The sequence below is a fragment of the Cyanistes caeruleus genome, chromosome 9 (assembly GCF_971803275.1).
Source record: "Cyanistes caeruleus chromosome 9, bCyaCae1.hap1.1, whole genome shotgun sequence".
In the NCBI taxonomy this organism is placed as follows: Eukaryota; Metazoa; Chordata; class Aves; order Passeriformes; family Paridae; genus Cyanistes; species Cyanistes caeruleus.
This window is the reverse complement of record NC_141709.1, coordinates 86,105-113,007: the sequence shown is the minus strand read 5'-3', so window position 1 is coordinate 113,007 and position 26,903 is coordinate 86,105. Positions and strand designations below refer to the sequence as shown.

Sequence of the window (26,903 nt, the reverse complement as noted above, 5' to 3'; positions counted from 1 at the left end):
AATAAATATAGGGAAGCTAGGTAGATCTATATATAGAGAGAGAGAGCCATAAAAAAGAAATAAATACAAGTAATCCAAGTCTAGACAAGTAGATTAATATTCAGTATGAAAACTATATGGACAGATGCTAATATAATATATTTTAATATCAGTTATGTATGATATCTCTGTGTATAGATAAAGAAGATCAATATGATAGAAATAAATATTACAAAAATTTAAATGTAGGGTCCTTTTGTTATTTATTTGGATAGAGGCATGGCATATAAATGAATAATATAGAAATGAAAATGTACACATCTATAATAAAGAAATAAATATAGGGAGATAGATAGATAGATAGATAGATAGATAGATAGATAGATAGATAGAAAAAGAGAGATAGAGATAGAGAGATATAGCCATAAAAAAGAAATAAACACAAATTATCTATATCTAGACAAGCTGGTTAATATTCAATATGAAAAATATACGGATAGATGGTAATGTATTTTAATATCTGTTGTGCATTATATCTCTGTGTGTATAAATAAAGAAAATCAATATTATAGAAAGAGATATTATAAATCTTTCAATCAAGGGAATTACTGGTTTTTATTTGGTTACAGACATGGCATTTAAATGAATAATATAGAAATGAAAATATACACATCTATAATAAAGAAATAGATATAGGGAGATAGAGAGAGAGAGAGAGAGAGCCATAAAAAAGAAGTAAATACAGATAATCTAAATCTCGAAAAGTCGATTAATATTCAGTATGAAAACTATATGGATAGATGCTAATATAATATATTTTATTATTACTTATGTCTGATATCTCTGTGTATAGATAAAGAAGATCAATATGATAGAAATAAATATTACAAAAATTTAAATGTAGGGGCTTTTTGTTTTTTATTTGAATAGAGGCATGGCATTTAAATAAATAATATAGAAATGAAAATATACACATCTATAATAAAGAAATGTATATAGGGTGATAGATCGGGAGATATATAGATAGGGAGATAGAGAGAGAGAGAGAGAGAGAGAGAGATAGAGAGAGAGATATAGCCATAAAAAAGATATAAACACAAATTATCTATATCTAGACAAGGTGGTTAATATTCAATATGAAAAATATACGGATAGATGGTAATGTATTTTAATATCTGTTGTGCATTATATCTCTGTGTGTATAAATAAAGAAAATCAATATTATAGAAATAGATATTATAAATCTTTCAATCAAGGGAATTACTGGTTTTTATTTGGTTACAGGCATGGCATTTTAATGAATAATATAGAAATGAAAATATACACATTTATTATAGGGAGATATATATATATAGAGGGAGAGAGAGAGCCATAAAAAAGAAATAAATACAGAAAATATACACATCTATAATAAAGAAATAGGTATAGGGAGATATATATATATATAGAGAGAGAGAGCCATAAAAAATAAATAAATACTGATAATCTAAATCTAGAAAAGTCGATTAATATTCAGTATGAAAACTATATGGATAGATGCTAATATAATATATTTTAATATTTGTTATGTCTGATATCTCTGTGTATAGATAAAGAAGATCAATATGATAGAAATAAATATTACAAATATTTAAATGTAGGGGCTTTTTGTTTTTATTTGGATAGAGGCATGGCATTTAAATGAATAATATAGAAATGAAAATATACACATCTATAATAAAGAAATGAATGTAGGGAGATAGATAGATAGATAGATAGATAGATAGAGCCATAAATAGAAATAAGTACCAGTAATCCAAATCTGGACAGGTAAATTAATAATCAGTATGAAAACTATACAGATAGATGGTAATGTACTTTAATATCTGTTATGCATTATATCTGTGTGTACAAATATAGAAGGTCAATATAATAGAAATAGCTATTAAAAACATCTAAAACAAGGGTTTAATTCTTTTTTGATTTGGTTAGAGGCTTAGAGGCAGGGCTTTTAAATGATTAATATAGAAATGAAAATATACACGTCTATAATAAAGAAATAAATATAGATAGATAGATAGATAGATAGATAGATAGATAGATAGATAGATAGAGATAGAGAGTTAGAGAGATAGATAGATAGATAGATAGATAGATAGATAGATAGATAGATAGATAGATAGATAGAGAAAGAGAGAGTGAGATATAGCCATAAAAAAGATATAAACACAAATTATCTATATCTAGACGAGCTGGTTAATATTCAATATGAAAAATATACGGATAGATGGTAATGTATTTTAATATCTGTTGTGCATTATATCTCTGTGTGTATAAATAAAGAAAATCAATATTATAGAAATCGATATTATAAATCTTTCAATCAAGGGAATTACTGGTTTTTATTTGGTTACAGGCATGGCATTTTAATGAATAATATAGAATTGAAAATATACACATCTATAATAAAGAAATAGGTATAGGGAGATATATATATAGAGAGCCATAAAAAAGAAGTAAATACAGATAATCTAAATCTAGAAAAGTCGATTAATATTCAGTATGAAAACTATATGGATAGATGCTAATATAATATATTTTAATATGAGTTATGTTTGATATCTATGTGTATAGATAAAGAAGATCAATATGATAGAAATAAATATTACAAATATTTCAATGTAGGGTCTTTTTGATTTTTATTTGGATAGAGGCAAGGCATTTAAATGAATAATATAGAAATGAAAATATTCATATCTATAATAAAGGAATGTATATAGGGTGATAGATTGGGAGATATATAGATAGGGAGATAGATAGATAGATAGATAGAGCCATAAATAGAAATAAGTACCAGTAATCAAAATCTGGACAGGTAAATTAATAATCAGTATGAAAACTATACAGATAGATGGTAATGTACTTTAATATCTGTTATGCATTATATCTGTGTGTACAAATATAGAAGGTCAATATAATAGAAATAGATATTAAAAACATTTAAAACAAGTTTTTAATTGTTTTTTGATTTGGTTAGAGGCTTAGAGGCAGGGCTTTTAAATGATTAATATAGAAATGAAAATATACACGTCTATAATAAAGAAATAAATATAGGGAGATAGATAGATAGATAGATAGATAGATAGATAGATAGAGAAAGAGAGAGTGAGATATAGCCATAAAAAAGAAATAAACACAAATTATCTCTATTTAGACAAGCTGGTTAATATTCAATATGAAAAATATACGGATAGATGGTAATGTATTTTAATATCTGTTGTGCATTATATCTCTGTGTGTATAAATAAAGAAAATCAATATTATAGAAATCGATATTATAAATCTTTCAATCAAAGGAATTACTGGTTTTTATTTGGTTACAGGCATGGCATTTTAATGAATAATATAGAATTGAAAATATACACATCTATAATAAAGAAATAGGTATAGGGAGATATATATATAGAGAGCCATAAAAAAGAAGTAAATACAGATAATCTAAATCTAGAAAAGTCGATTAATATTCAGTATGAAAACTATATGGATAGATGCTAATATAATATATTTTAATATGAGTTATGTCTGATATCTCTGTGTATAGATAAAGAAGATCAATATGATAGAAATAAATATTACAAATATTTCAATGTAGGGTCTTCTTGTTTTTTATTTGGATAGAGGCAAGGCATTTAAATGAATAATATAGAAATGAAAATATTCACATCTATAATAAAGGAATGTATATAGGGTGATAGATTGGGAGATATATAGATAGGGAGATAGATAGATAGATAGATAGAGCCATAAATAGAAATAAGTACCAGTAATCCAAATCTGGACAGGTAAATTAATAATCAGTATGAAAACTATACAGATAGATGGTAATGTACTTTAATATCTGTTATGCATTATATCTGTGTGTACAAATATAGAAGGTCAATATAATAGAAATAGATATTAAAAACATTTAAAACAAGGGTTTAATTCTTTTTTGATTTGGTTAGAGGCTTAGAGGCAGGGCTTTTAAATGATTAATATAGAAATGAAAATATACACGTCTATAATAAAGAAATAAATATAGGGAGATAGATAGATAGATAGATAGATAGATAGATAGATAGATAGATAGATAGATAGATAGAGAGATAGAGAGAAAGAGAGATAGAGAGATACAGCCATAAAAAAGAAATAAACACAAATTATCTATATCTAGATAAGCTGGTTAATATTCAATATGAAAAATATACGGATAGATGGTAATGTATTTTAATATCTGTTGTGCATTATATCTCTGTGTGTATAAATAAAGAAAATCAATATTATAGAAATAGATATTATAAATGTTTCAATCAAGGGAATTACTGGTTTTTATTTGGTTACAGGCATGGCCTTTAAATGAATAATATAGAAATGAAAATATACACATCTATAATAAAGAAATAGATATAGGGAGATATATATATAGAGAGAGATAGAGCCATAAAAAAGAAGTAAATACAGATAATCTAAATCTAGAAAAGTCGATTAATATTCAGTATAAAAACTATATGGATAGATGCTCATATAATTTATTTTAATATCAATTATGTCTGATATCTCTGTGTATAGATAAAGAAGATCAATATGATAGAAATAGATATTACAAATATTTAAATGTAGGGGCTTTTTGTTATTTATTTGGATAGGGGCATGGCTTATAAATGAATAATATAGAAATGAAAATATACACATCTATAAGAAAGAAATATATGTAGTGAGAGAGATAGATAGATAGATAGATAGATAGATAGATAGATAGATAGATAGATAGAGAAAGAGAGAGAGAGAGAGATAAAGAGATACAGCCATAGAAAAGAAATAAACACAAATTATCTATATCTAGACAAGCTGGTTAATATTCAATATGAAAAATATACGGATAGATGGTAATGTATTTTAATATCTGTTGTGCATTATATCTCTGTGTGTATAAATAAAGAAAATCAATATTATAGAAATAGATATTATAAATCTTTCAATCAAGGGAATTACTGGTTTTTATTTGGTTACAGGCATGGCATTTAAATGAATAATATAAAAATGAAAATATACACATCTATAATAAAGAAATAGATATAGGGAGATATATATAGAGAGAGAGAGAGAGCCATAAAAAAGAAGTAAATACAGATAATCTAAATCTAGAAAAGTCGATTAATATTCAGTATGAAAACTATATGGATAGATGCTAATATAATATATTTTAATATGAGTTATGTTTGATATCTATGTGTATAGATAAAGAAGATCAATATGATAGAAATAAATATTACAAAAATTTAAATGTAGGGTCCTTTTGTTATTTATTTGGATAGAGGCATGGCATATAAATGAATAATATAGAAATGAAAATGTACACATCTATAATAAAGAAATAAATATAGGGAGATAGATAGATAGATAGATAGATAGATAGATAGATAGATAGATAGATAGATAGAAAAAGAGAGATAGAGATAGAGAGATATAGCCATAAAAAAGAAATAAACACAAATTATCTATATCTAGACAAGCTGGTTAATATTCAATATGAAAAATATACGGATAGATGGTAATGTATTTTAATATCTGTTGTGCATTATATCTCTGTGTGTATAAATAAAGAAAATCAATATTATAGAAAGAGATATTATAAATCTTTCAATCAAGGGAATTACTGGTTTTTATTTGGTTACAGGCATGGCATTTAAATGAATAATATAGAAATGAAAATATACACATCTATTATAGGGAGATATATATATATAGAGGGAGAGAGAGAGCCATAAAAAAGAAATAAATACAGAAAATATACACATCTATAATAAAGAAATAGGTATAGGGAGATATATATATATATAGAGAGAGAGAGCCATAAAAAATAAATAAATACTGATAATCTAAATCTAGAAAAGTCGATTAATATTCAGTATGAAAACTATATGGATAGATGCTAATATAATATATTTTAATATTTGTTATGTCTGATATCTCTGTGTATAGATAAAGAAGATCAATATGATAGAAATAAATATTACAAATATTTAAATGTAGGGGCTTTTTGTTTTTATTTGGATAGAGGCATGGCATTTAAATGAATAATATAGAAATGAAAATATACACATCTATAATAAAGAAATGAATGTAGGGAGATAGATAGATAGATAGATAGATAGATAGATAGATAGATAGAGCCATAAATAGAAATAAATACCAGTAATCCAAATCTGGACAGGTAAATTAATAATCAGTATGAAAACTATACAGATAGATGGTAATGTACTTTAATATCTGTTATGCATTATATCTGTGTGTACAAATATAGAAGGTCAATATAATAGAAATAGCTATTAAAAACATCTAAAACAAGGGTTTAATTCTTTTTTGATTTGGTTAGAGGCTTAGAGGCAGGGCTTTTAAATGATTAATATAGAAATGAAAATATACACGTCTATAATAAAGAAATAAATATAGATAGATAGATAGATAGATAGATAGATAGAGATAGAGAGTTAGAGAGATAGATAGATAGATAGATAGATAGATAGATAGATAGATAGAGAAAGAGAGAGTGAGATATAGCCATAAAAAAGAAATAAACACAAATTTTCTATATCTAGACGAGCTGGTTAATATTCAATATGAAAAATATACGGATAGATGGTAATGTATTTTAATATCTGTTGTGCATTATATCTCTGTGTGTATAAATAAAGAAAATCAATATTATAGAAATCGATATTATAAATGTTTCAATCAAAGGAATTACTGGTTTTTATTTGGTTACAGGCATGGCATTTTAATGAATAATATAGAATTGAAAATATACACATCTATAATAAAGAAATAGGTATAGGGAGATATATATATAGAGAGCCATAAAAAAGAAGTAAATACAGATAATCTAAATCTAGAAAAGTCGATTAATATTCAGTATGAAAACTATATGGATAGATGCTAATATAATATATTTTAATATGAGTTATGTTTGATATCTATGTGTATAGATAAAGAAGATCAATATGATAGAAATAAATATTACAAATATTTCAATGTAGGGTCTTTTTGATTTTTATTTGGATAGAGGCAAGGCATTTAAATGAATAATATAGAAATGAAAATATTCACATCTATAATAAAGGAATGTATATAGGGTGATAGATTGGGAGATATATAGATAGGGAGATAGATAGATAGATAGATAGAGCCATAAATAGAAATAAGTACCAGTAATCCAAATCTGGACAGGTAAATTAATAATCAGTATGAAAACTATACAGATAGATGGTAATGTACTTTAATATCTGTTATGCATTATATCTGTGTGTACAAATATAGAAGGTCAATATAATAGAAATAGCTATTAAAAACATCTAAAACAAGGGTTTAATTCTTTTTTGATTTGGTTAGAGGCTTAGAGGCAGGGCTTTTAAATGATTAATATAGAAATGAAAATATACACGTCAATAATAAAGAAATAAATATAGGGAGATAGATAGATAGATAGATAGATAGATAGATAGATAGATAGATAGATAGAGAGAAAGAGAGATAGAGAGATACAGCCATAAAAAAGAAATAAACACAAATTATCTATATCTAGACAAGCTGGTTAATATTCAATATGAAAAATATACGGATAGATGGTAATGTATTTTAATATCTGTTGTGCATTATATCTCTGTGTGTATAAATAAAGAAAATCAATATTATAGAAATAGATATTATAAATGTTTCAATCAAGGGAATTACTGGTTTTTATTTGGTTACAGGCATGGCCTTTAAATGAATAATATAGAAATGAAAATATACACATCTATAATAAAGAAATAGATATAGGGAGATATATATATAGAGAGAGATAGAGCCATAAAAAAGAAGTAAATACAGATAATCTAAATCTAGAAAAGTCGATTAATATTCAGTATAAAAACTATATGGATAGATGCTAATATAATTTATTTTAATATCAATTATGTCTGATATCTCTGTGTATAGATAAAGAAGATCAATATGATAGAAATAGATATTACAAATATTTAAATGTAGGGGCTTTTTGTTATTTATTTGGACAGGGGCATGGCTTATAAATGAATAATATAGAAATGAAAATATACACATCTATAAGAAAGAAATATATGTAGTGAGAGAGATAGATAGATAGATAGATAGATAGATAGATAGATAGATAGAGAAAGAGAGAGAGAGAGAGATAAAGAGATACAGCCATAGAAAAGAAATAAACACAAATTATCTATATCTAGACAAGCTGGTTAATATTCAATATGAAAAATATACGGATAGATGGTAATGTATTTTAATATCTGTTGTGCATTATATCTCTGTGTGTATAAATAAAGAAAATCAATATTATAGAAATAGATATTATAAATGTTTCAATCAAGGGAATTACTGGTTTTTATTTGGTTACAGGCATGGCCTTTAAATGAATAATATAGAAATGAAAATATACACATCTATAATAAAGAAATAGATATAGGGAGATATATATATATAGAGATAGAGCCATAAAAAAAAAGTAAATACAGATAATCTAAATCTAGAAAAGTCGATTAATATTCAGTATGAAAACTATATGGATAGATGCTAATATAATATATTTTAATATCAATTATGTCTGATATCTATGTGTATAGATAAAGAAGATCAATGTGATAGAAATAAATATTACAAATATTTAAATGTAGGGGCTTTTTGTTATTTATTTGGATAGGGGCATGGCTTATAAATGAATAATATAGAAATGAAAATATACACATCTATAAGAAAGAAATATATGTAGTGAGAGAGATAGATAGATAGATAGATAGATAGATAGATAGATAGATAGATAGAGAAAGAGAGAGAGAGAGAGATAAAGAGATACAGCCATAGAAAAGAAATAAACACAAATTATCTATATCTAGACAAGCTGGTTAATATTCAATATGAAAAATATACGGATAGATGGTAATGTATTTTAATATCTGTTGTGCATTATATCTCTGTGTGTATAAATAAAGAAAATCAATATTATAGAAATAGATATTATAAATCTTTCAATCAAGGGAATTACTGGTTTTTATTTGGTTACAGGCATGGCATTTAAATGAATAATATAAAAATGAAAATATACACATCTATAATAAAGAAATAGATATAGGGAGATATATATAGAGAGAGAGAGAGAGCCATAAAAAAGAAGTAAATACAGATAATCTAAATCTAGAAAAGTCGATTAATATTCAGTATGAAAACTATATGGATAGATGCTAATATAATATATTTTAATATGAGTTATGTTTGATATCTATGTGTATAGATAAAGAAGATCAATATGATAGAAATAAATATTACAAAAATTTAAATGTAGGGTCCTTTTGTTATTTATTTGGATAGAGGCATGGCATATAAATGAATAATATAGAAATGAAAATGTACACATCTATAATAAAGAAATAAATATAGGGAGATAGATAGATAGATAGATAGATAGATAGATAGATAGATAGATAGAAAAAGAGAGATAGAGATAGAGAGATATAGCCATAAAAAAGAAATAAACACAAATTATCTATATCTAGACAAGCTGGTTAATATTCAATATGAAAAATATATGGATAGATGGTAATGTATTTTAATATCTGTTGTGCATTATATCTCTGTGTGTATAAATAAAGAAAATCAATATTATAGAAATCAATATTATAAATCTTTCAATCAAAGGAATTACTGGTTTTTATTTGGTTACAGGCATGGCATTTTAATGAATAATATAGAATTGAAAATATACACATCTATAATAAAGAAATAGGTATAGGGAGATATATATATAGAGAGCCATAAAAAAGAAGTAAATACAGATAATCTAAATCTAGAAAAGTCGATTAATATTCAGTATGAAAACTATATGGATAGATGCTAATATAATATATTTTAATATGAGTTATGTTTGATATCTATGTGTATAGATAAAGAAGATCAATATGATAGAAATAAATATTACAAATATTTCAATGTAGGGTCTTTTTGATTTTTATTTGGATAGAGGCAAGGCATTTAAATGAATAATATAGAAATGAAAATATTCACATCTATAATAAAGGAATGTATATAGGGTGATAGATTGGGAGATATATAGATAGGGAGATAGATAGATAGATAGATAGAGCCATAAATAGAAATAAGTACCAGTAATCCAAATCTGGACAGGTAAATTAATAATCAGTATGAAAACTATACAGATAGATGGTAATGTACTTTAATATCTGTTATGCATTATATCTGTGTGTACAAATATAGAAGGTCAATATAATAGAAATAGCTATTAAAAACATCTAAAACAAGGGTTTAATTCTTTTTTGATTTGGTTAGAGGCTTAGAGGCAGGGCTTTTAAATGATTAATATAGAAATGAAAATATACACGTCTATAATAAAGAAATAAATATAGGGAGATAGATAGATAGATAGATAGATAGATAGATAGATAGATAGATAGATAGATAGAGAAAGAGAGAGTGAGATATAGCCATAAAAAAGAAATAAACACAAATTATCTCTATCTAGACAAGCTGGTTAATATTCAATATGAAAAATATACGGATAGATGGTAATGTATTTTAATATCTGTTGTGCATTATATCTCTGTGTGTATAAATAAAGAAAATCAATATTATAGAAATCGATATTATAAATCTTTCAATCAAAGGAATTACTGGTTTTTATTTGGTTACAGGCATGGCATTTTAATGAATAATATAGAATTGAAAATATACACATCTATAATAAAGAAATAGGTATAGGGAGATATATATATAGAGAGCCATAAAAAAGAAGTAAATACAGATAATCTAAATCTAGAAAAGTCGATTAATATTCAGTATGAAAACTATATGGATAGATGCTAATATAATATATTTTAATATGAGTTATGTCTGATATCTCTGTGTATAGATAAAGAAGATCAATATGATAGAAATAAATATTACAAATATTTCAATGTAGGGTCTTCTTGTTTTTCATTTGGATAGAGGCAAGGCATTTAAATGAATAATATAGAAATGAAAATATTCACATCTATAATAAAGGAATGTATATAGGGTGATAGATTGGGAGATATATAGATAGGGAGATAGATAGATAGATAGATAGAGCCATAAATAGAAATAAGTACCAGTAATCCAAATCTGGACAGGTAAATTAATAATCAGTATGAAAACTATACAGATAGATGGTAATGTACTTTAATATCTGTTATGCATTATATCTGTGTGTACAAATATAGAAGGTCAATATAATAGAAATAGATATTAAAAACATTTAAAACAAGGGTTTAATTCTTTTTTGATTTGGTTAGAGGCTTAGAGGCAGGGCTTTTAAATGATTAATATAGAAATGAAAATATACACGTCTATAATAAAGAAATAAATATAGGGAGATAGATAGATAGATAGATAGATAGATAGATAGATAGATAGATAGAGAGAAAGAGAGATAGAGAGATACAGCCATAAAAAAGAAATAAACACAAATTATCTATATCTAGACAAGCTGGTTAATATTCAATATGAAAAATATACGGATAGATGGTAATGTATTTTAATATCTGTTGTGCATTATATCTCTGTGTGTATAAATAAAGAAAATCAATATTATAGAAATAGATATTATAAATGTTTCAATCAAGGGAATTACTGGTTTTTATTTGGTTACAGGCATGGCCTTTAAATGAATAATATAGAAATGAAAATATACACATCTATAATAAAGAAATAGATATAGGGAGATATATATATAGAGAGAGATAGAGCCATAAAAAAGAAGTAAATACAGATAATCTAAATCTAGAAAAGTCGATTAATATTCAGTATAAAAACTATATGGATAGATGCTAATATAATTTATTTTAATATCAATTATGTCTGATATCTCTGTGTATAGATAAAGAAGATCAATATGATAGAAATAGATATTACAAATATTTAAATGTAGGGGCTTTTTGTTATTTATTTGGACAGGGGCATGGCTTATAAATGAATAATATAGAAATGAAAATATACACATCTATAAGAAAGAAATATATGTAGTGAGAGAGATAGATAGATAGATAGATAGATAGATAGATAGATAGATAGATAGAGAAAGAGAGAGAGAGAGAGATAAAGAGATACAGCCATAGAAAAGAAATAAACACAAATTATCTATATCTAGACAAGCTGGTTAATATTCAATATGAAAAATATACGGATAGATGGTAATGTATTTTAATATCTGTTGTGCATTATATCTCTGTGTGTATAAATAAAGAAAATCAATATTATCGAAATAGATATTATAAATCTTTCAATCAAGGGAATTACTGGTTTTTATTTGGTTACAGGCATGGCATTTAAATGAATAATATAAAAATGAAAATATACACATCTATAATAAAGAAATAGATATAGGGAGATATATATATAGAGAGAGAGAGAGAGAGCCATAAAAAAGAAGTAAATACAGATAATCTAAATCTAGAAAAGTCGATTAATATTCAGTATGAAAACTATATGGATAGATGCTAATATAATATATTTTAATATGAGTTATGTTTGATATCTATGTGTATAGATAAAGAAGATCAATATGATAGAAATAAATATTACAAATATTTAAATGTAGGGTCCTTTTGTTATTTTTTTGGATAGATGCATGGCATATAAATGAATAATATAGAAATCAAAATATACACATCTATAATAAAGAAATGTATATAGGGTGATAGATCGGGAGATAGATAGATAGGGAGATAGATAGATAGATAGATAGATAGATAGATAGATAGATAGATAGATAGATAGATTGATAGATAGATAGAGCCATAAAAGAAGAATTAAATACCAGTAATCCAAATCTGGACAAGTAAATTAATGATCAGTATGAAAACTATATAGATAGATTGTAATGTACATTAATATCTGTTATGCATTGTATCTGTGTGTATAAATATAGAAGATCAATATTTTAGAAAAATATATTAATTTTTTTAAACAAGGGGCTTTTCTTTTTTTATTTAATTAAAGGCATGGCATTTAAATGAATAATATAGAAATGAAAATATACACATCTATAAGAAAGAAATATATGTAGTGAGATAGATAGATAGATAGATAGATAGATAGATAGATGAATAGATAGATAGATAGATAGATAGATAGATAGATAGAGAGATAGAAAGAGAGATAGAGAGATACAGCCATAAAAAAGAAATAAACACAAATTATCTATATCTAGACAAGCTGGTTAATATTCAATATGAAAAATATACGGATAGATGGTAATGTATTTTAATATCTGTAGTGCATTATATCTCTGTGTGTATAAATAAAGAAAATCAATATTATAGAAAGAGATATTATAAATCCTTCAATCAAGGGAATTACTGGTTTTTATTTGGTTACAGGCATGGCATTTAAGTGAATAATATAGAAATGACAATATACATATCTATAATAAAGAAATAGATATAGGGAGATATATATATATATAGAGATAGAGCCATAAAAAAAAAGTAAATACAGATAATCTAAATCTAGAAAAGTCGATTAATATTCAGTATGAAAACTATATGGATAGATGCTAATATAATATATTTTAATATTAGTTATGTCTGATTTCTATGTGTATAGATAAAGAAGATCAATATGATAGAAATAAATATTACAAATATTTAAATGTAGGGGCTTTTTGTTTTTTATTTGGATAGAGGCATGGCATTTAAATGATTAATATAGAAATGAAAATATACACGTCTATAATAAAGAAATAAATATAGGGAGATAGATAGATAGATAGATAGATAGATAGATAGATAGATAGATAGAGAGAAAGAGAGAGAGAAAGAGAGAGAGAGAGATATAGAGATACAGCCATAAAAAAGAAATAAACACCAATTATCTATATCTAGACAAGCTGGTTAATATTCAATATGAAAAATATACGAATAGATGGTAATGTATTTTAATATCTGTTGTGCATTATATCTCTGTGTGTATAAATAAAGAAAATCAATATTATAGAAATAGGTATTTTAAATCTTTCAATCAAGGGAATTACTGGTTTTTATTTGGTTACAGGCATGGCATTTAAGTGAATAATATAGAAATGAAAATATACACATCTATAATAAAGAAATAGATATAGGGAGATATAGAGACAGGGAGAGAGAGAGCCATAAAAAATAAATAAGTACAGATAATCTAAATCTAGAAAAGTCGATTAATATTCAGTATGAAAACTATATGGATAGATGCTAATATAATATATTTTAATATTAGTTATGTCTGATTTCTATGTGTATAGATAAAGAAGATCAATATGATAGAAATAAATATTACAAATATTTAAATGTAGGGGCTTTTTGTTTTTTATTTGGATAGAGGCATGGCATTTAAATGAATAATATAGAAATGAAAATATACACATCTATAATAAAGAAATAAATATAGGGAGATAGATAGATAGATAGATAGATAGATAGATAGATAGATAGATAGATAGAGCCATAAAAAAGAAATAAATACCAGTAATCCAAAGCTGGACAAGTTAATTAATGATCAGTATGAAAGCTATACAGATAGATATACAGATAGGTAATGTACTTTAATATCTGTTATGCATTATATCTGTTCGTACAAATATAGAAAATCAGTATAATAGAAATAGATATTAAAAACATTTAAAACAAGGGTTTAATTGTTTTTTGATTTGGTTAGAGGCTTAGAGGCAGGGCTTTTAAATGATTAATATAGAAATGAAAATATACAGGTCTATAATAAAGGAATAAATATAGGGAGATATATCTATATGTAATTTTAAATAAAAACCAAAAAAAACCAAGTAATCTAAAACTAGACAAGTAGATTAATATTCAATTTGAAAAATATATGGATAGACGTTCATATATTTTTATATTGATTATGCATTATATCTATGTGTATAAATATAGCTCAATTTGATAGAAATAAATATTAATTACATTTAAGTGAAGGGGTATTTTGTTTTTTATTTGGTTAGAGGCAGGGCTTGCTAAGTTTCGATGGGGGGTGGGTTTTGGGGCGTTCCTCGGAGAAGAGTTTTTGGAAGGGGGTTGCACACGTGGTTTCTGGCCTCGCTTCTCTGCACGTGCAGGGGCGCCCCCCCGCCCGCCCCGGGCTGAGCTGTGCGGCAGTGCTGCCGCCGTGTGGGCACAGAGCGGTACTGCAGCTGTGCGCCGAGGCGGGCGGGGCCGGGCCGAGCGGGGGCCGAGCAGGGCCGAGCCGATCCGAAGCGGAGGGGGCCGAACCGAGCCGAAGTGGGACGGAAAGAGCCGAGCCGAAGCAGGACGGAAAGAGCCGAGCCGAGCCGAGCCGAGCAGCGTCGGGTCCCCCCCCACTCCGGAGCCGGCCGGGAGGACCCCGGCAGAGGCGTTGGCTCCAATGCCTGCCGCCGCAGGTGCGGCCGCCGCCCAGCTACGGAGCCGCTGCGCCCCGCCGCCATCGTCCTCGCCCCGGGAAAGGCGGCGGACAATCGGGCGGAGTGCTCGGAGTCGGTCGGCGTCGGCAGGTTTTTCGTTCAGGCAAGTAAGTTAGACAGACGCGTTGAGAGCAGCGGGGGCCTTAATCTTGCCTCAACAAAGATGGCCGCGCAGCCGGAAGTGGCTTCAGCCACAACAAAGATGGCGGCGAGGAAGGGCGGAAGTGACGTCACGCCACGCACAAGATGGCTGCCCGGTCGTGGCCGGCTTGACCTCCCAAGGATGGCCGCCAAAAAGGCGGGAAAATGGAAGGACCCCCGGGCGGTGGGTGCGTGCGTTTTACTGCCTGACAAACACCCCGGCGCCGACGCCGCTCCGGCGCAATTTTCCGCGGCTTTTCCGGCCGTGCGGACACGGGCTGTGCGCTTGGCGGCGCCGGGGCCGGGCGCCAGCAGGTCGGGCGCCGACAGGCAGCGGTGAAGACGCCTCTCTCTGCCGGGGTCCTTGCCGCGGCCGCGTTCTGGGGCTTCTGGCACTCGCGACGACCCGTACCTCGCCGCCGCTGCTCTCGCTCCGTTCTCTCCCCCTCGGCCCCCCCCCGTGAAATGGCGGAAACCCCAATGGCATCGGGACCCAACGGTCGCTCCCCGGCCCCGGGACCGAAGCAGCCCGAGGAGGCGGCTGCTCTGTGTGTCGGAACGGTGAGAGCGGGGGCCGGGGCTGGGGCAGCTTATCAACCGAGTATATATTTGTAAGTATAAAGATGATCAAAATAGATATTAAAAAATATTGAAGAAAAAGGGGCTGCTTGGTTTTTATTTAGTTAGAGGCAGGGCTTTTAGATAAATAGGAAAAATACAAATAAATAAAATATTGAAAGAATGAATATATAAAGAAAAATATATACAAATCTATATATCTATAAATATATAGAGAAAAAAATATATATATATATGTAGGCGTAAAAATAAGTAATAGAAATATATACATATATGTTGATTTATAATCTATAATATGATTTCTGTACGTATAGATGGCAATATGATATCTTTTAGGATATGTTATGTGTTTTGTATATCAAGAAGGTATATAAATATGATAAAAAATATATATTAAAATATTTTTAAATACCGTTTAAGATAAAGGGACTGTTTGGTTTTTATTAGGTTAGCTTCGGGGCTTTTAAATAAATACAACAAAAATAAAAACATAGAAATGTATATTAAGTATATAAAGATATAGACGTATGTGCAACCAGAAAAGTAAAGAAATAGAAGTAATGCCAATATATACAAACAGATTTATATTTAATAGATATGTTATATATATTGATTTTATATGTGTATTATATACATAATGAATATATATCATTAAAATGTATGTAATATATTTAATATATAATAACATACGTATACACGTTAAAATAATATATTTTGATACTTTATATATTGCTTGTCATATATAAATGAATATAGTATATAAATTTAAACATGTGTGGTGGAAATAGATGTTAATTTGTATTTTTTTTTTATTTTCATTGTTTTGGTATGTTTCTCGGAGGCAATCCTCCCCTTGCAGCTGCTGACAGCACGGAAAAGCTGTGTGCTTCGTGGTGTCTATTGCCCAGCTGGCAACGATTCCCTTGTGTTTGGTGCATTAAGTCACACCCAGCTGTGTGGGATGGCAGGTGAGCACATTGCCCGACCCTTTTAGCTTTTCTGGCTCAGGCACAACTTCCTTTCCTTTTGGATATGGAAAACAGGGAAGAGAGGGTAGTGTGACATTAGCACTAATTTCTAGCAGATTTTTAACTGCCCCTGATGCTCGTTCATCTTTGCAGTGTGGGTTTTCATGCTGACAAATCCTCTGCTTTGCCTTCTGCTCACAGTCAGCTAGGCCCTTTATTGAACAGATTTATCTGCTACAAGGCTACGCAGAAGGATGGAAAGGAGGAACACAGGGGGGAAAAAAAATAGATTCAAGGCATAGAGAAGGTAGCTGGTTTATTTGTATGACATGTAGCTTTTTTAGGATGTTTTGTTCTTTATATGGCGTTAATTTCAAAGAGAAGCCTGTGAACTTTGTGTTCCCCTTTTGGGGCTGGTTCTGGGGTAAGGGGGAAACACGAGGCCTAAGCACCTCTGGCTTATCTGTCCAAGGATCTGCCTCAGTTGTGGCTCCCATCCTTCTGAAGGACTCTTCAGCGCAGTGAGTTACCTTCTATAACTATTCATTGTTGTATTGTTGTTGTGAGACCTCATTGCTGGGTGAGAGGACCAGGGGAAATGAAAGGCTGTATGCCACTGTTACTTCATCACTGAATTCTTGCACTCTGTTAAAATCAAAACAAAAGGGATTTACACTGTCAGAAACACTTAACTGTAAGTTAAGGTAAAGGTCACAGTGCTAAAACCTAAGAGCAGATAGGGTTGAGCTCCTTTGTCTTCCCTCTCCGGCAGCTTTTGTGACTCCTGCCTCCAAGGTATCATCAGCTATCCCCTGGATCTTGCAGTGGAAGAGATGCTGAACCACCAGCTGTTCCATATTCTACACCATGTGTCTTTTTACCATGCTCCTCTGAGAAGCATCTCTCCCGTCTCTGTTTCTTTGCAGACCAGAAGGGATAAACTGGGATTCCTTTGTTCTTTTGCCTGTTAATAAAAAGGCCGCTTGTGGCTGTGTGCAGTGGCAACTGCATCACAGAATCTTAGAGGTGATTATTCACAGGTTAAGGAAATAATTCCTTTTTTTGTCACTGCTGCACTGAATTTCATAGGCGTGTCTGTGGCTTGATGCCTAAGATATTTAAAGCAGGTTTTATTCTTACAGGGGTTTTGCACACTAAAGTGTCTGCCCAGGTTTTGTTTCCAAAAGTGAGGTATAGTGCTGGGTGTTTAATTTGGTATGTTACTTGTTCTGTTGTGTAAATAACTGCAGCTCCCTCCCTGTGCCTGTGTATTGCAGGGGCAGGCGAGCGCTGGTTATAAAGGTGGTGATAATTAGGAAACAAGGCCTCCATTCTTGGTCTCGGGCTGTTTCAAATGGGGAGGGATCAGTGTCCTGACTTCTCTCCCTCAGAGGCAGGGTTCCTAGACGAGGTGACCCAGGACAGCTTCGTGCTGGGCCCGGGCTACGACCGCCCCTACCAGCTGGAGCCCGCGGTGAGGGAGCCCAAGAGCATCCAGCTGTACCAGCACCTCAACCTCAAGAGCTGCATCTGGACCTTCGACGCTTATTACGACATGACCGAGTTAACTGATGTCTGTGGGGGCTCTGTCACCGCTGACTTCCAGGTGAGAGGCCCATCCAGAGCTCTCCAGGTATCCCAGATCTCTCTCAGTTCTCAGGCACAGCTCTGCCGTGTGTGGAGCTGCTGCTCTGCCCTGCACAGGTGGAGCGTGGCTTTCCCCCCACCCTCACCTGGAAGAAAACAGTGCTGTGTGCATTTATTTCATTTATTTTCCATTTCATTCATTTTCCATTTATTTTATTCTCTAAATCTTCAGAGTGCCAGGAAAATACTGGTTTCTTTTAATGTAGGGCCGTACTGGAAATACAAAACGTTCTCAGCTGGGCTCCCTTTTATAAGTTTGACTGTGTTCTCGGCCAATAGAAATGAGCAGAGGGGGCTCAGGCCATGCTCCACAACATGGGATATTTTGGCTCATTCCCTAATTAAGAGACCAGAAGCCAAAAATGTTCCTCTAGAAACGAGTGGCTTTCCCTGTTTGGGGTGTCTCACTGTCCTCTCCTGGCTGCGTTATCCACGTGCAGCCCACTCCATCTCCCCCAGGCTCTCCCATTAAATTGCTTGGACCAGCATCATCTCTCTTAATTCCTGCCAGCCTGGAACTAGTTCCTGAAGTTTCCTTTTATAGCTCCAATTGTTTGCACAAACCCAGAGGAGCCGCCTGGCCGGAGAAACTGCCCAGTGGAGCATGTGGAGCCTGGCCCCAGCCAGGCTGGAACATCTCCTCGAATTCTCCAGGGCCTGCAAAGTACAGCTGCACTCTGCAGATAATAAATGGAGAGCTCTGGGAGGCCTGAGCAAGCAGAATTGCTCATTTTTAATTCACAGCCTTGGAAATCAGGGGGGTTTTGAGGTGAAATTGTGCCCAGAGTTCCTTTGTCCCATGGTCCCAGGGAGCCTTAGCACTGCCCCCGCATTACAGCGCCGGTTTGTCTGAGGTACCTGCACGTAAAGAACGTCCAGAGTCACCTCTGACTTCACTGCAAGGCGCATAACCCCCTTTCTGGGGTTTTATTGCCAGGCAAGGGACTCTGCTCAGTCCTTCCTGACAGTCCACGTCCCTCTCTACGTGTCCTACATCTGTGTGACGGCACCGAGGGGCTGGGCTTCCCCGGAGCACCGCAGCGAGATGGAGTTCTCCTTCTTCTACGACACCGTTCTCTGGAGGACAGGTGAGCCTGAGGCGCTCCAAGGGCTATGGAAGAAGTGGTTCCTTCATGTTTTCCCCTTAGCTCCTGCACTGCCCCCAGAGTCCTGAGGGAGCGGGGAACTCGGAATATTGCCTTCCTCTGTGCTTGCGGGGGGCTTAGGCAGCCGGTGGCTGACGGAGGGAGCGTGCAGCTGGCTCACTGGAGGCTGATCCCAGCTGAACCCTGCCTTGTGGAGGTGTCCCAAGCGCTTCTGGGGCTGGCAGAGCCCAGCAGAGGAGAGCGAGGGTGCTGTGTGGGCTCCCAGTGGCGCTTGCTGTCCTTGCAGGGATCCAGACGGACAGCGCGCTCTCGGCCTGCCTGCAGATAATCCCCATCTACATCCGCGAGGACGGCCGGCCGGTCATCGAGTTCAAGACGCAGGCCAAGTTCAGAGGTGAGGGCAGCGATCCTGGCAGGGACACAGAGCAGGGTCACACAGAGCTCTGCTCTGACGGCACAGGCAGCGGAACGAGTCCCCGTCCCCGCCGGGAGCCCCTCTGCCCCTGCGAGGTGGGGCCTCTCCGCGCTCTGCCTCCCGTCACCTCCTTGTCCTCCCCCAGGGCTGTTTGTCATGGAGCACCACAGCCTGCCAGGTGTCAGGTCCTCTTTGGTAACTCCAGAGCACCTGGGAGGCATCGAATTTGCCCTGCAGCTGCTGTGGAGCGCTCAGACTTTTGATTCTCCCTACCAGCTCTGGAGAGCAACCAGCTCCTACAACAGGTGAGGGCTGGGGGTGCAGTCCCCTCCAGCAGCTTCCCCCACAGCAGCACGTTCTCCCTGGCACCCCTCCAGCAGCCACGCCAGCAATAGCACGGAATGCTCAGGAGCTTGGTCAGAGCTGGAGCACCGTTGTACTGCGAGAAAAATCAGCTCAGCCTCTTGGAAAGGAATGTTTCCAGCAGTGCGGCCTGTGGATAGACTGATCCCAGAGTCACACTTGTCCCTCGGGGACTGCTGGATGACATTGCTGGGGCAAGGGAGAGGTGCTGCCCTGGGTGAAGGGCTTTGAGCTGTGCTTGGTGGCTGCAGGGTCTTCTGTCTGTTCCCAGGAAGGATTACTCTGGAGGATACACCATCTTCCTGATGCCCTGCACGGTGCAGCCCACGCCGCCGTGGGCAGAGCCTGGAGCCAAGCCCCTGCCCTGCCCTGCCCGGCTCACGCTCCCGAGCGGTAAGAGGGCAGGAGGGCAGGCTCGGCCCCTTTGGGGTGCACACCCGTCCAAACCTCATCTCCCCTTTGTTTCCTTCCTTGTCCCAGTTGCAGGTTTTTGATCCCGATCGCCTTCCGGCAGACAAACCGCCCACTTCCAGTTGTTTACTCCCTGAACACGGAGTTTCAGCTCTGTAACAACGAGAAGGTTTTTCTAATGGACCCCACCAAATCGGAAAGGTCTCTGGCAGAAATGGATTACAAGGGGGCTTTATCCAAGGGTAGGATTTACCTCTCCTCTTCTGCCTGTGCCCAGCATTTCTGCTTTCACAGCTTCCATTCCCTGGAGAGGAAAGGGCAGAACCCACGTGTAGCTTTGCCTCTTCTACAGCAGTAATTGACATCTTACAGCCCTGTGAAAGAACAGCGTGCTCTGGCACCGCGTTTTGTCACTCCCACACACCGAGCCCTTCCCAAACAACCCCAACCCTTCTGAACACGGACACTTGGCTCTGGCAGCGTTTTCCTGCTTGGGAAATTTCACCTGCCCCTCTTTGTCCCGACCTTCCCCGGGCAGATCCTGTACGGGCGCGTGCTCTGGCCCCCCGAACAAAACCTCAACGCCGCTTACAAGCTGCAGCTGGAGAAGGTCTACCTGTGCACAGGCAGGGCTGGCCACGTGCCCCTCTTCGACCCCACGGGCACCGTCTACAACCAGGGGCCCCAGTACGGCTGCATCCAGCCCCACAAGTACCTGAAGCACCGATTCCTCCTCCTGGTGAGTGCTCTGCTCCTGCTTCTTCCCGTTTGGGATTTGCTCTGGCAACCGGCAGGCGGTGGCTGCAAAGGGATGAGGAAGGGAGCCCGTGGGGGATGTTTTGTGCTGCTGCTGCTGCTGCTGCCAGCTGTGAACACCAGATCAGTTTTCCCCCACCCTTTGAGTGTGTTCCTCAATCGGTGCCCACGTGTACGTGTGGAGATGGGGCATTCGGACTAGATCCCTGACACAGGTGTTTGGTGGGGCTCTGGCTTCCAGCCTCCCTTGGGAAAGCAGACAGCATCCCTCACCACACTTCTCTGACTTTCCAGCACCGAAACCAGACAGAAGTGACGGGTAAGTATTTCCACGCTGTGCCTTTTGACTCTGCCCACTTTGCTTCCCAGCTGTCCGAGTTCCACTCGGTGAGCAGCATGCCCGGAGTTGATGGATTTACTCTCAAGGTGGATGCTCTCTACCAGGTATGGAGTACCCAGTGCTTTTGGTAGCCCAAAATGGACTCCTCTGTCCAGGACCTCCCGAACACTTGGTGAATTGTAGACTCTGGGCCTTCACACTTCACCTCTGATACAAGAAATGAAGATGAGGATGTTAGTCCCGTAATTTCATTTTTTTTTCCCCTGAGGCACTCATGAGAAAGCTCTTTAAAAACACTTTATTCGTGTTCCTGAAGGAATTAATGCCATTGCAAAGGCAGGACACCTCGCTGGGTGGTGCGTGCTCCCGAGGAGCTCCCCTTGAACAGCGAGGTGGAGCTGCCCCGGGGCGCCCCGAAGGCGGCGGGCGGCCGCTGCTGCACCGTCAGGAACCTTCATCCACCGAGGGACAGCGGCGGCCTCTGCCAGGGCCAGGGCAGGGAAGTGAAGCAGGTGCACTTGCAAGTCATACGGGTATTTTTTTAGTCTGGTGAGGAGGGGCAGCTGTCAATTCCCCCTGCTCCCGTCTTAGCGACTGCACCGCCGCCCTTCCTCCGTGCTGCTCCAGCTCTCCCGGGCTTAACTGGGCAGGGTGGCGAAGGCATCTGCCACCCCCGTGAGCCAGCCGAGGAGCAGCCGGGTTCCTCGTTGGCCTCCGGAAGAGAGTAAAGCTAAAATACAAAACCCGCTGTGATCGGGGTGTCCCTTCTTGCGCCGCCCCGCCGGTCTCCCTCATTCCCCTGGGGCGCGGCGGGCCGGAGCCCCACGGAGCTGCTGCGCCGGGGAAGGGAAGGAGGGAGACGCGGGCGCCCAGCTCGGCTCGGGCCCCGCCGCGGCCTCGGGGCCGGCGGAGCGGGGGGCCCGGGCCGGGAGCGCTCCGGGGCTGCGGGACCGGCCGGGCCCAGGCGGGGGCGCCGCGTCCGAACCGGGACCCGCAGCGCTCCCGCAGCCGGCGCCGCCCTCCCGCCGCGATGCCGAGCCCGGGACCGAGCCCGATCCGCCCCACGGGGGAGAGGCGGCACCGCCCGGGACCGCAGGGCGGACACCCGCAGGACCCGAACCCCCGCATCCCGGCTCCGGCTGTGGGCTCCGTCACCCGCTTTCGGTCAGCCCCGTCCCGGCATCGCGGCAGGAGGGGGGAGTCGAGTCCCGGCGAGGGAGTGCCCAGTCCCCCCGGCCTTGTCTCAACCCCAATCCGGCCGTGCTCCGCCGCCCCCGAGACCCGCCACCCGGGGCCGGCCGGGGGAGAGGCGGCACCGCTCCGCCGGCGGACACCGGCAGGACTCTGCCCCGCGGCAGACCCCGTCCCGAGCCGCGGCCCCGCCGCAGCGCGCAGGGCTCGGAGCGGAGCCCGCCGGGAGCAGCCCCCGGGCCGGGGCTCGCCCGGCGCCGAGCGAGAGTCCCGGGCCGGCGGCACGGGGGGCGGGGCCGCATGAGGAGCGGGGCCACGGGGCACAGCCCGAGCGCGCCTGGGAACTGCCGGGGGGTCCCGGGCGGCGCCGCCTCTCCGTCATCGAGGCGGCATCGGCCTCGGGTCCGGGATCGGTTCCGGGTCCGGGATGGTGGCGGCGATTCCCGCCGCGGAGCCCCGGTGTGGGCCCGGGACCCCGCAGGGCGCCCTCTGGCGGACGCGGAGCGCCCGGTGCGAGCGCGCCGCCCCCGGCGGCCCCGGGACAGCGGCACGAGGGGGGCGAGGCCAAGGAGGGGCGGGGCCGGCTCAGGGGCGGGGGCACGGAGCGCGTGCGCAGCTCGGGACAGCAGAGCGCGTGCGCGGCGCGGGGCCGCCTCAGGTGTGCGGGGCGGGGCCGGCACAGGTGCGAGGGGGGGGACCGAGGCCACTTAAACACCGGAAGGGCGGCGGCCGCCATTTTCTCCGGGAGGAGCCGGCTGCGGCCGCTCCGGTGAGGCGCTTCTCTCTTTTCTGCTTTTATCTCTCCATTCTGCTTTTATCTCTCCTTCCTGCTTTTATCTCTTCTCTCTGTCTCTTCTCTCTCCTCTGCTTTTATCTCTCCTCTCTGCTTCTTTCTCCTCTCCGCTTTTATCTTTCCTCTCCGCTTTTATCTTTCCTCTCTGCTTTTACCTCTCCGCTTTTATCTCTCCTTTCTCTGCTTCTTTCTCCTCTCTGCTTCTTTCTCCTCTCTGCTTTTATCTCCTCTCTGCTTTTCTCTTCTTTCTGCTTTTCTCTCCTCTCCGCTTCTCTCCTTTCTCTGCTTTTATCTTTCCTTTCTCTGTTTTTCTCTCTCCTTTCTGCTTTTATCTCTCCTTTCTCAGCTTCTCTCCCCTCTCTCCTTCTCTGTTTTTCTCTCTCCTCTCTGCATTTGTCTCTCCTCTCTGCTTTTATCTCTCCTCTCTGTTTTTCTCTCCTCTCCTTCTCTCTCCCGTCTCCTTCTCTCCCCTCTCTGCTGTTCTCCCCCGTCTCCCCTCGCACCGCCCGCCCCCCCTGCCCCCGCCTCTGTTCCTGCTCTGTTCCCTTACAAACTCTGACTCCTGTCTCTGTTCTTCCTTCTCCTTCTCCCTCCATCCTCCCGCCCGTCCCGACCCTGCAGCCTCCCGTTATCCTCGCCTGTGCCCGCTCTTACCCTCCCTGTCCCCCTTCTCCTTCCTCTCTCGTCCTTATCCTTTCCCTCTCTTCCTCATCCTCCTTCTCTCTTCCTCACCCTCCTTCTCTCGTCCTTATCCTCTTTCTCTCGTCCTTATCCTTTCCCTCTCTTCCTCATCCTCCTTCTCTCGTCCTTATCCTTTCACTCTCTTCCTCATCCTCCTTCTCTCTTCCTTATCATCCTTCTCTCGTCCTTATCCTTTCCCTCTCTTCCTTATCCTTTCCCTCTCTTCCTCATCCTCCTTCTCTCGTCTTTATCCTTTCCCTCTCTTCCTTATCCTTTCCCTCTCTTCCTTATCCTTTCCCTCTCTTCCTCATCCTCCTTCTCTCTTCCTCACCCTCCTTCTCTCGTCCTTATCCTCTTTCTCTCGTCCTTATCCTTTCCCTCTCTTCCTCACCCTCCTTCTCTCGTCCTTATCCTTTCCCTCTCTTCCTCATCCTCCTTCTCTCGTCTTTATCCTTTCCCTCTCTTCCTTATCCTTTCCCTCTCTTCCTCATCCTTTCCCTCTCTCGTCCTTACCCTCCTTCTCTCTGTCCCTTTCTGTCTTCCCCCGCAGCCGCGGGGCTCGGGGCGCCGGATAATAAAGCCCCGAGGGCCGGAGCCGGCGCCCCCGGCGGGAATCCCCTCACGGGGCCGGAGCCCGCGGTGCGGGTCCCCCCACGCACAACACGGCCCCACACTGCCGGGTGTCCCCACATCACACTGGGGGCTCCCGGGGGGCTTAGGGTGGGCCCCCTCCTCCGGAGGGGTCTGGGGTGGGGTAGCGAGGGTTGGGGGGCTGCGGGGGGGATTGGGATGAGGGGGTTTGGGAAGGGCCCCCTCGTTAGGAGGGGGTCCCGGGTGGGGGGGGAGGGTTAGGGGGGGTTTAGGGTGGGCCCCCTCCTCTGGAGGGGGTCCTGGGGGGTGTGGGGTGGGGGTTTGGGAAGGGCCCCCTCGTTAGGAGGGGGTCCCGGGGTGGGTTGGGGGGGGGGTTTGGGAAGGGCCCCCTCGTTAGGAGGGGGTCCCGGGTGGGGGGTGGGTTAGGGAGGGCCCCCTCCGGAGGAGGGGGTCCCGGGGAGGGGCGGGGGGCGGGGCCCCCTCCGGAGGGGGGGGCCCGGGGTGGGGGGGGCTGGGGGGCTCCGCCCCCTAAGCCCCTCCCACTTCGGGCCCTCCCCTCCGGAGGGGGCTCCGCCACCCGGCCCCTCCCCAGGACCCCCTCCTCCGGACCGGGGCCCGGGGGGGGAGGGGGGGCGGGGTGGGTGGGGGGGAATAGGAGGGGGAGTGCTGTCGTTAGACACAAATGTGCGATTCTGGTGCAGAGTGACGTGACCCCTCCTGCTGCCCCCCCCACCCACCCCCCCTCCCCCCCCCCCCCCCCCCGGGCCCCGGTCCGGAGGAGGGGGTCCTGGGGAGGGGCCGGGTGGCGGAGCCCCCTCCGGAGGGGAGGGCCCGAAGTGGGAGGGGCTTAGGGGGCGGAGCCCCCCAGCCCCCCCCACCCCGGGCCCCCCCCTCCGGAGGGGGCCCCGCCCCCCGCCCCTCCCCGGGACCCCCTCCTCCGGAGGGGGCCCTCCCTAACCCACCCCCCACCCGGGACCCCCTCCTAACGAGGGGGCCCTTCCCAAACCCCCCCCCCCCACCCACCCCGGGACCCCCTCCTAACGAGGGGGCCCTTCCCAAACCCCCCCCCCCACCCCCCCCAGGACCCCCTCCAGAGGAGGGGGCCCACCCTAAACTCCCCCTAACCCTCCCCCCCCACCCGGGACCCCCTCCTAACGAGGGGGCCCTTCCCAAACCCCCCCATCCCAATCCCCCCCGCAGCCCCCCAACCCTCGCTACCCCACCCCAGACCCCTCCGGAGGAGGGGGCCCACCCTAAGCCCCCCGGGAGCCCCCAGTGTGATGTGGGGACACCCGGCAGTGTGGGGCCGTGTTGTGCGTGGGGGGACCCGCACCGCGGGCTCCGGCCCCGTGAGGGGATTCCCGCCGGGGGCGCCGGCTCCGGCCCTCGGGGCTTTATTATCCGGCGCCCCGAGCCCCGCGGCTGCGGGGGAAGACAGAAAGGGACAGAGAG

General features: G+C 39.7%; 2 protein-coding genes and 1 long non-coding RNA gene across 9 annotated transcripts in view; all 3 read left to right on the top strand.

Moving 5' to 3' along the window:
• Positions 1–26,903, top strand: part of LOC147651400 (uncharacterized) — a 132,537-nt gene that overhangs the window by 67,175 nt on the left and 38,459 nt on the right. The gene's annotated exons all lie outside the window — the stretch shown is intronic.
• Positions 15,261–22,938, top strand: LOC147651403 (extracellular matrix organizing protein FRAS1-like). 7 transcript variants are annotated; one of them, XR_015273858.1, is made up of 9 exons: positions 15,261–16,221; positions 17,031–17,157; positions 18,549–18,763; positions 19,742–19,892; positions 20,197–20,304; positions 20,471–20,630; positions 20,960–21,081; positions 21,169–22,174; positions 22,300–22,938. XR_015273858.1 is itself a non-coding variant. In XM_086842069.1 (8 exons), exons 2-8 carry the CDS (start codon positions 17,151–17,153, stop codon positions 21,180–21,182), a joined length of 777 nt encoding a protein of 258 aa, XP_086698195.1. In that variant the 5' UTR covers positions 15,261–16,221; positions 17,031–17,150; the 3' UTR covers positions 21,183–22,938. The 7 variants fall into 7 exon arrangements, 4 of the variants coding, with proteins under 4 accessions (XP_086698195.1, XP_086698196.1, XP_086698197.1 ...); XM_086842069.1 differs by having other exon boundaries at positions 21,169–22,938; XM_086842070.1 differs by having other exon boundaries at positions 15,298–16,221; positions 17,049–17,157; positions 21,169–22,938.
• Positions 21,314–22,938, top strand: LOC147651402 (extracellular matrix organizing protein FRAS1-like). Its single transcript, XM_086841920.1, has 3 exons — positions 21,314–21,430; positions 21,638–21,838; positions 22,225–22,938. Exons 1-3 carry the CDS (start codon positions 21,314–21,316, stop codon positions 22,324–22,326), a joined length of 420 nt encoding a protein of 139 aa, XP_086698046.1. The 3' UTR covers positions 22,327–22,938.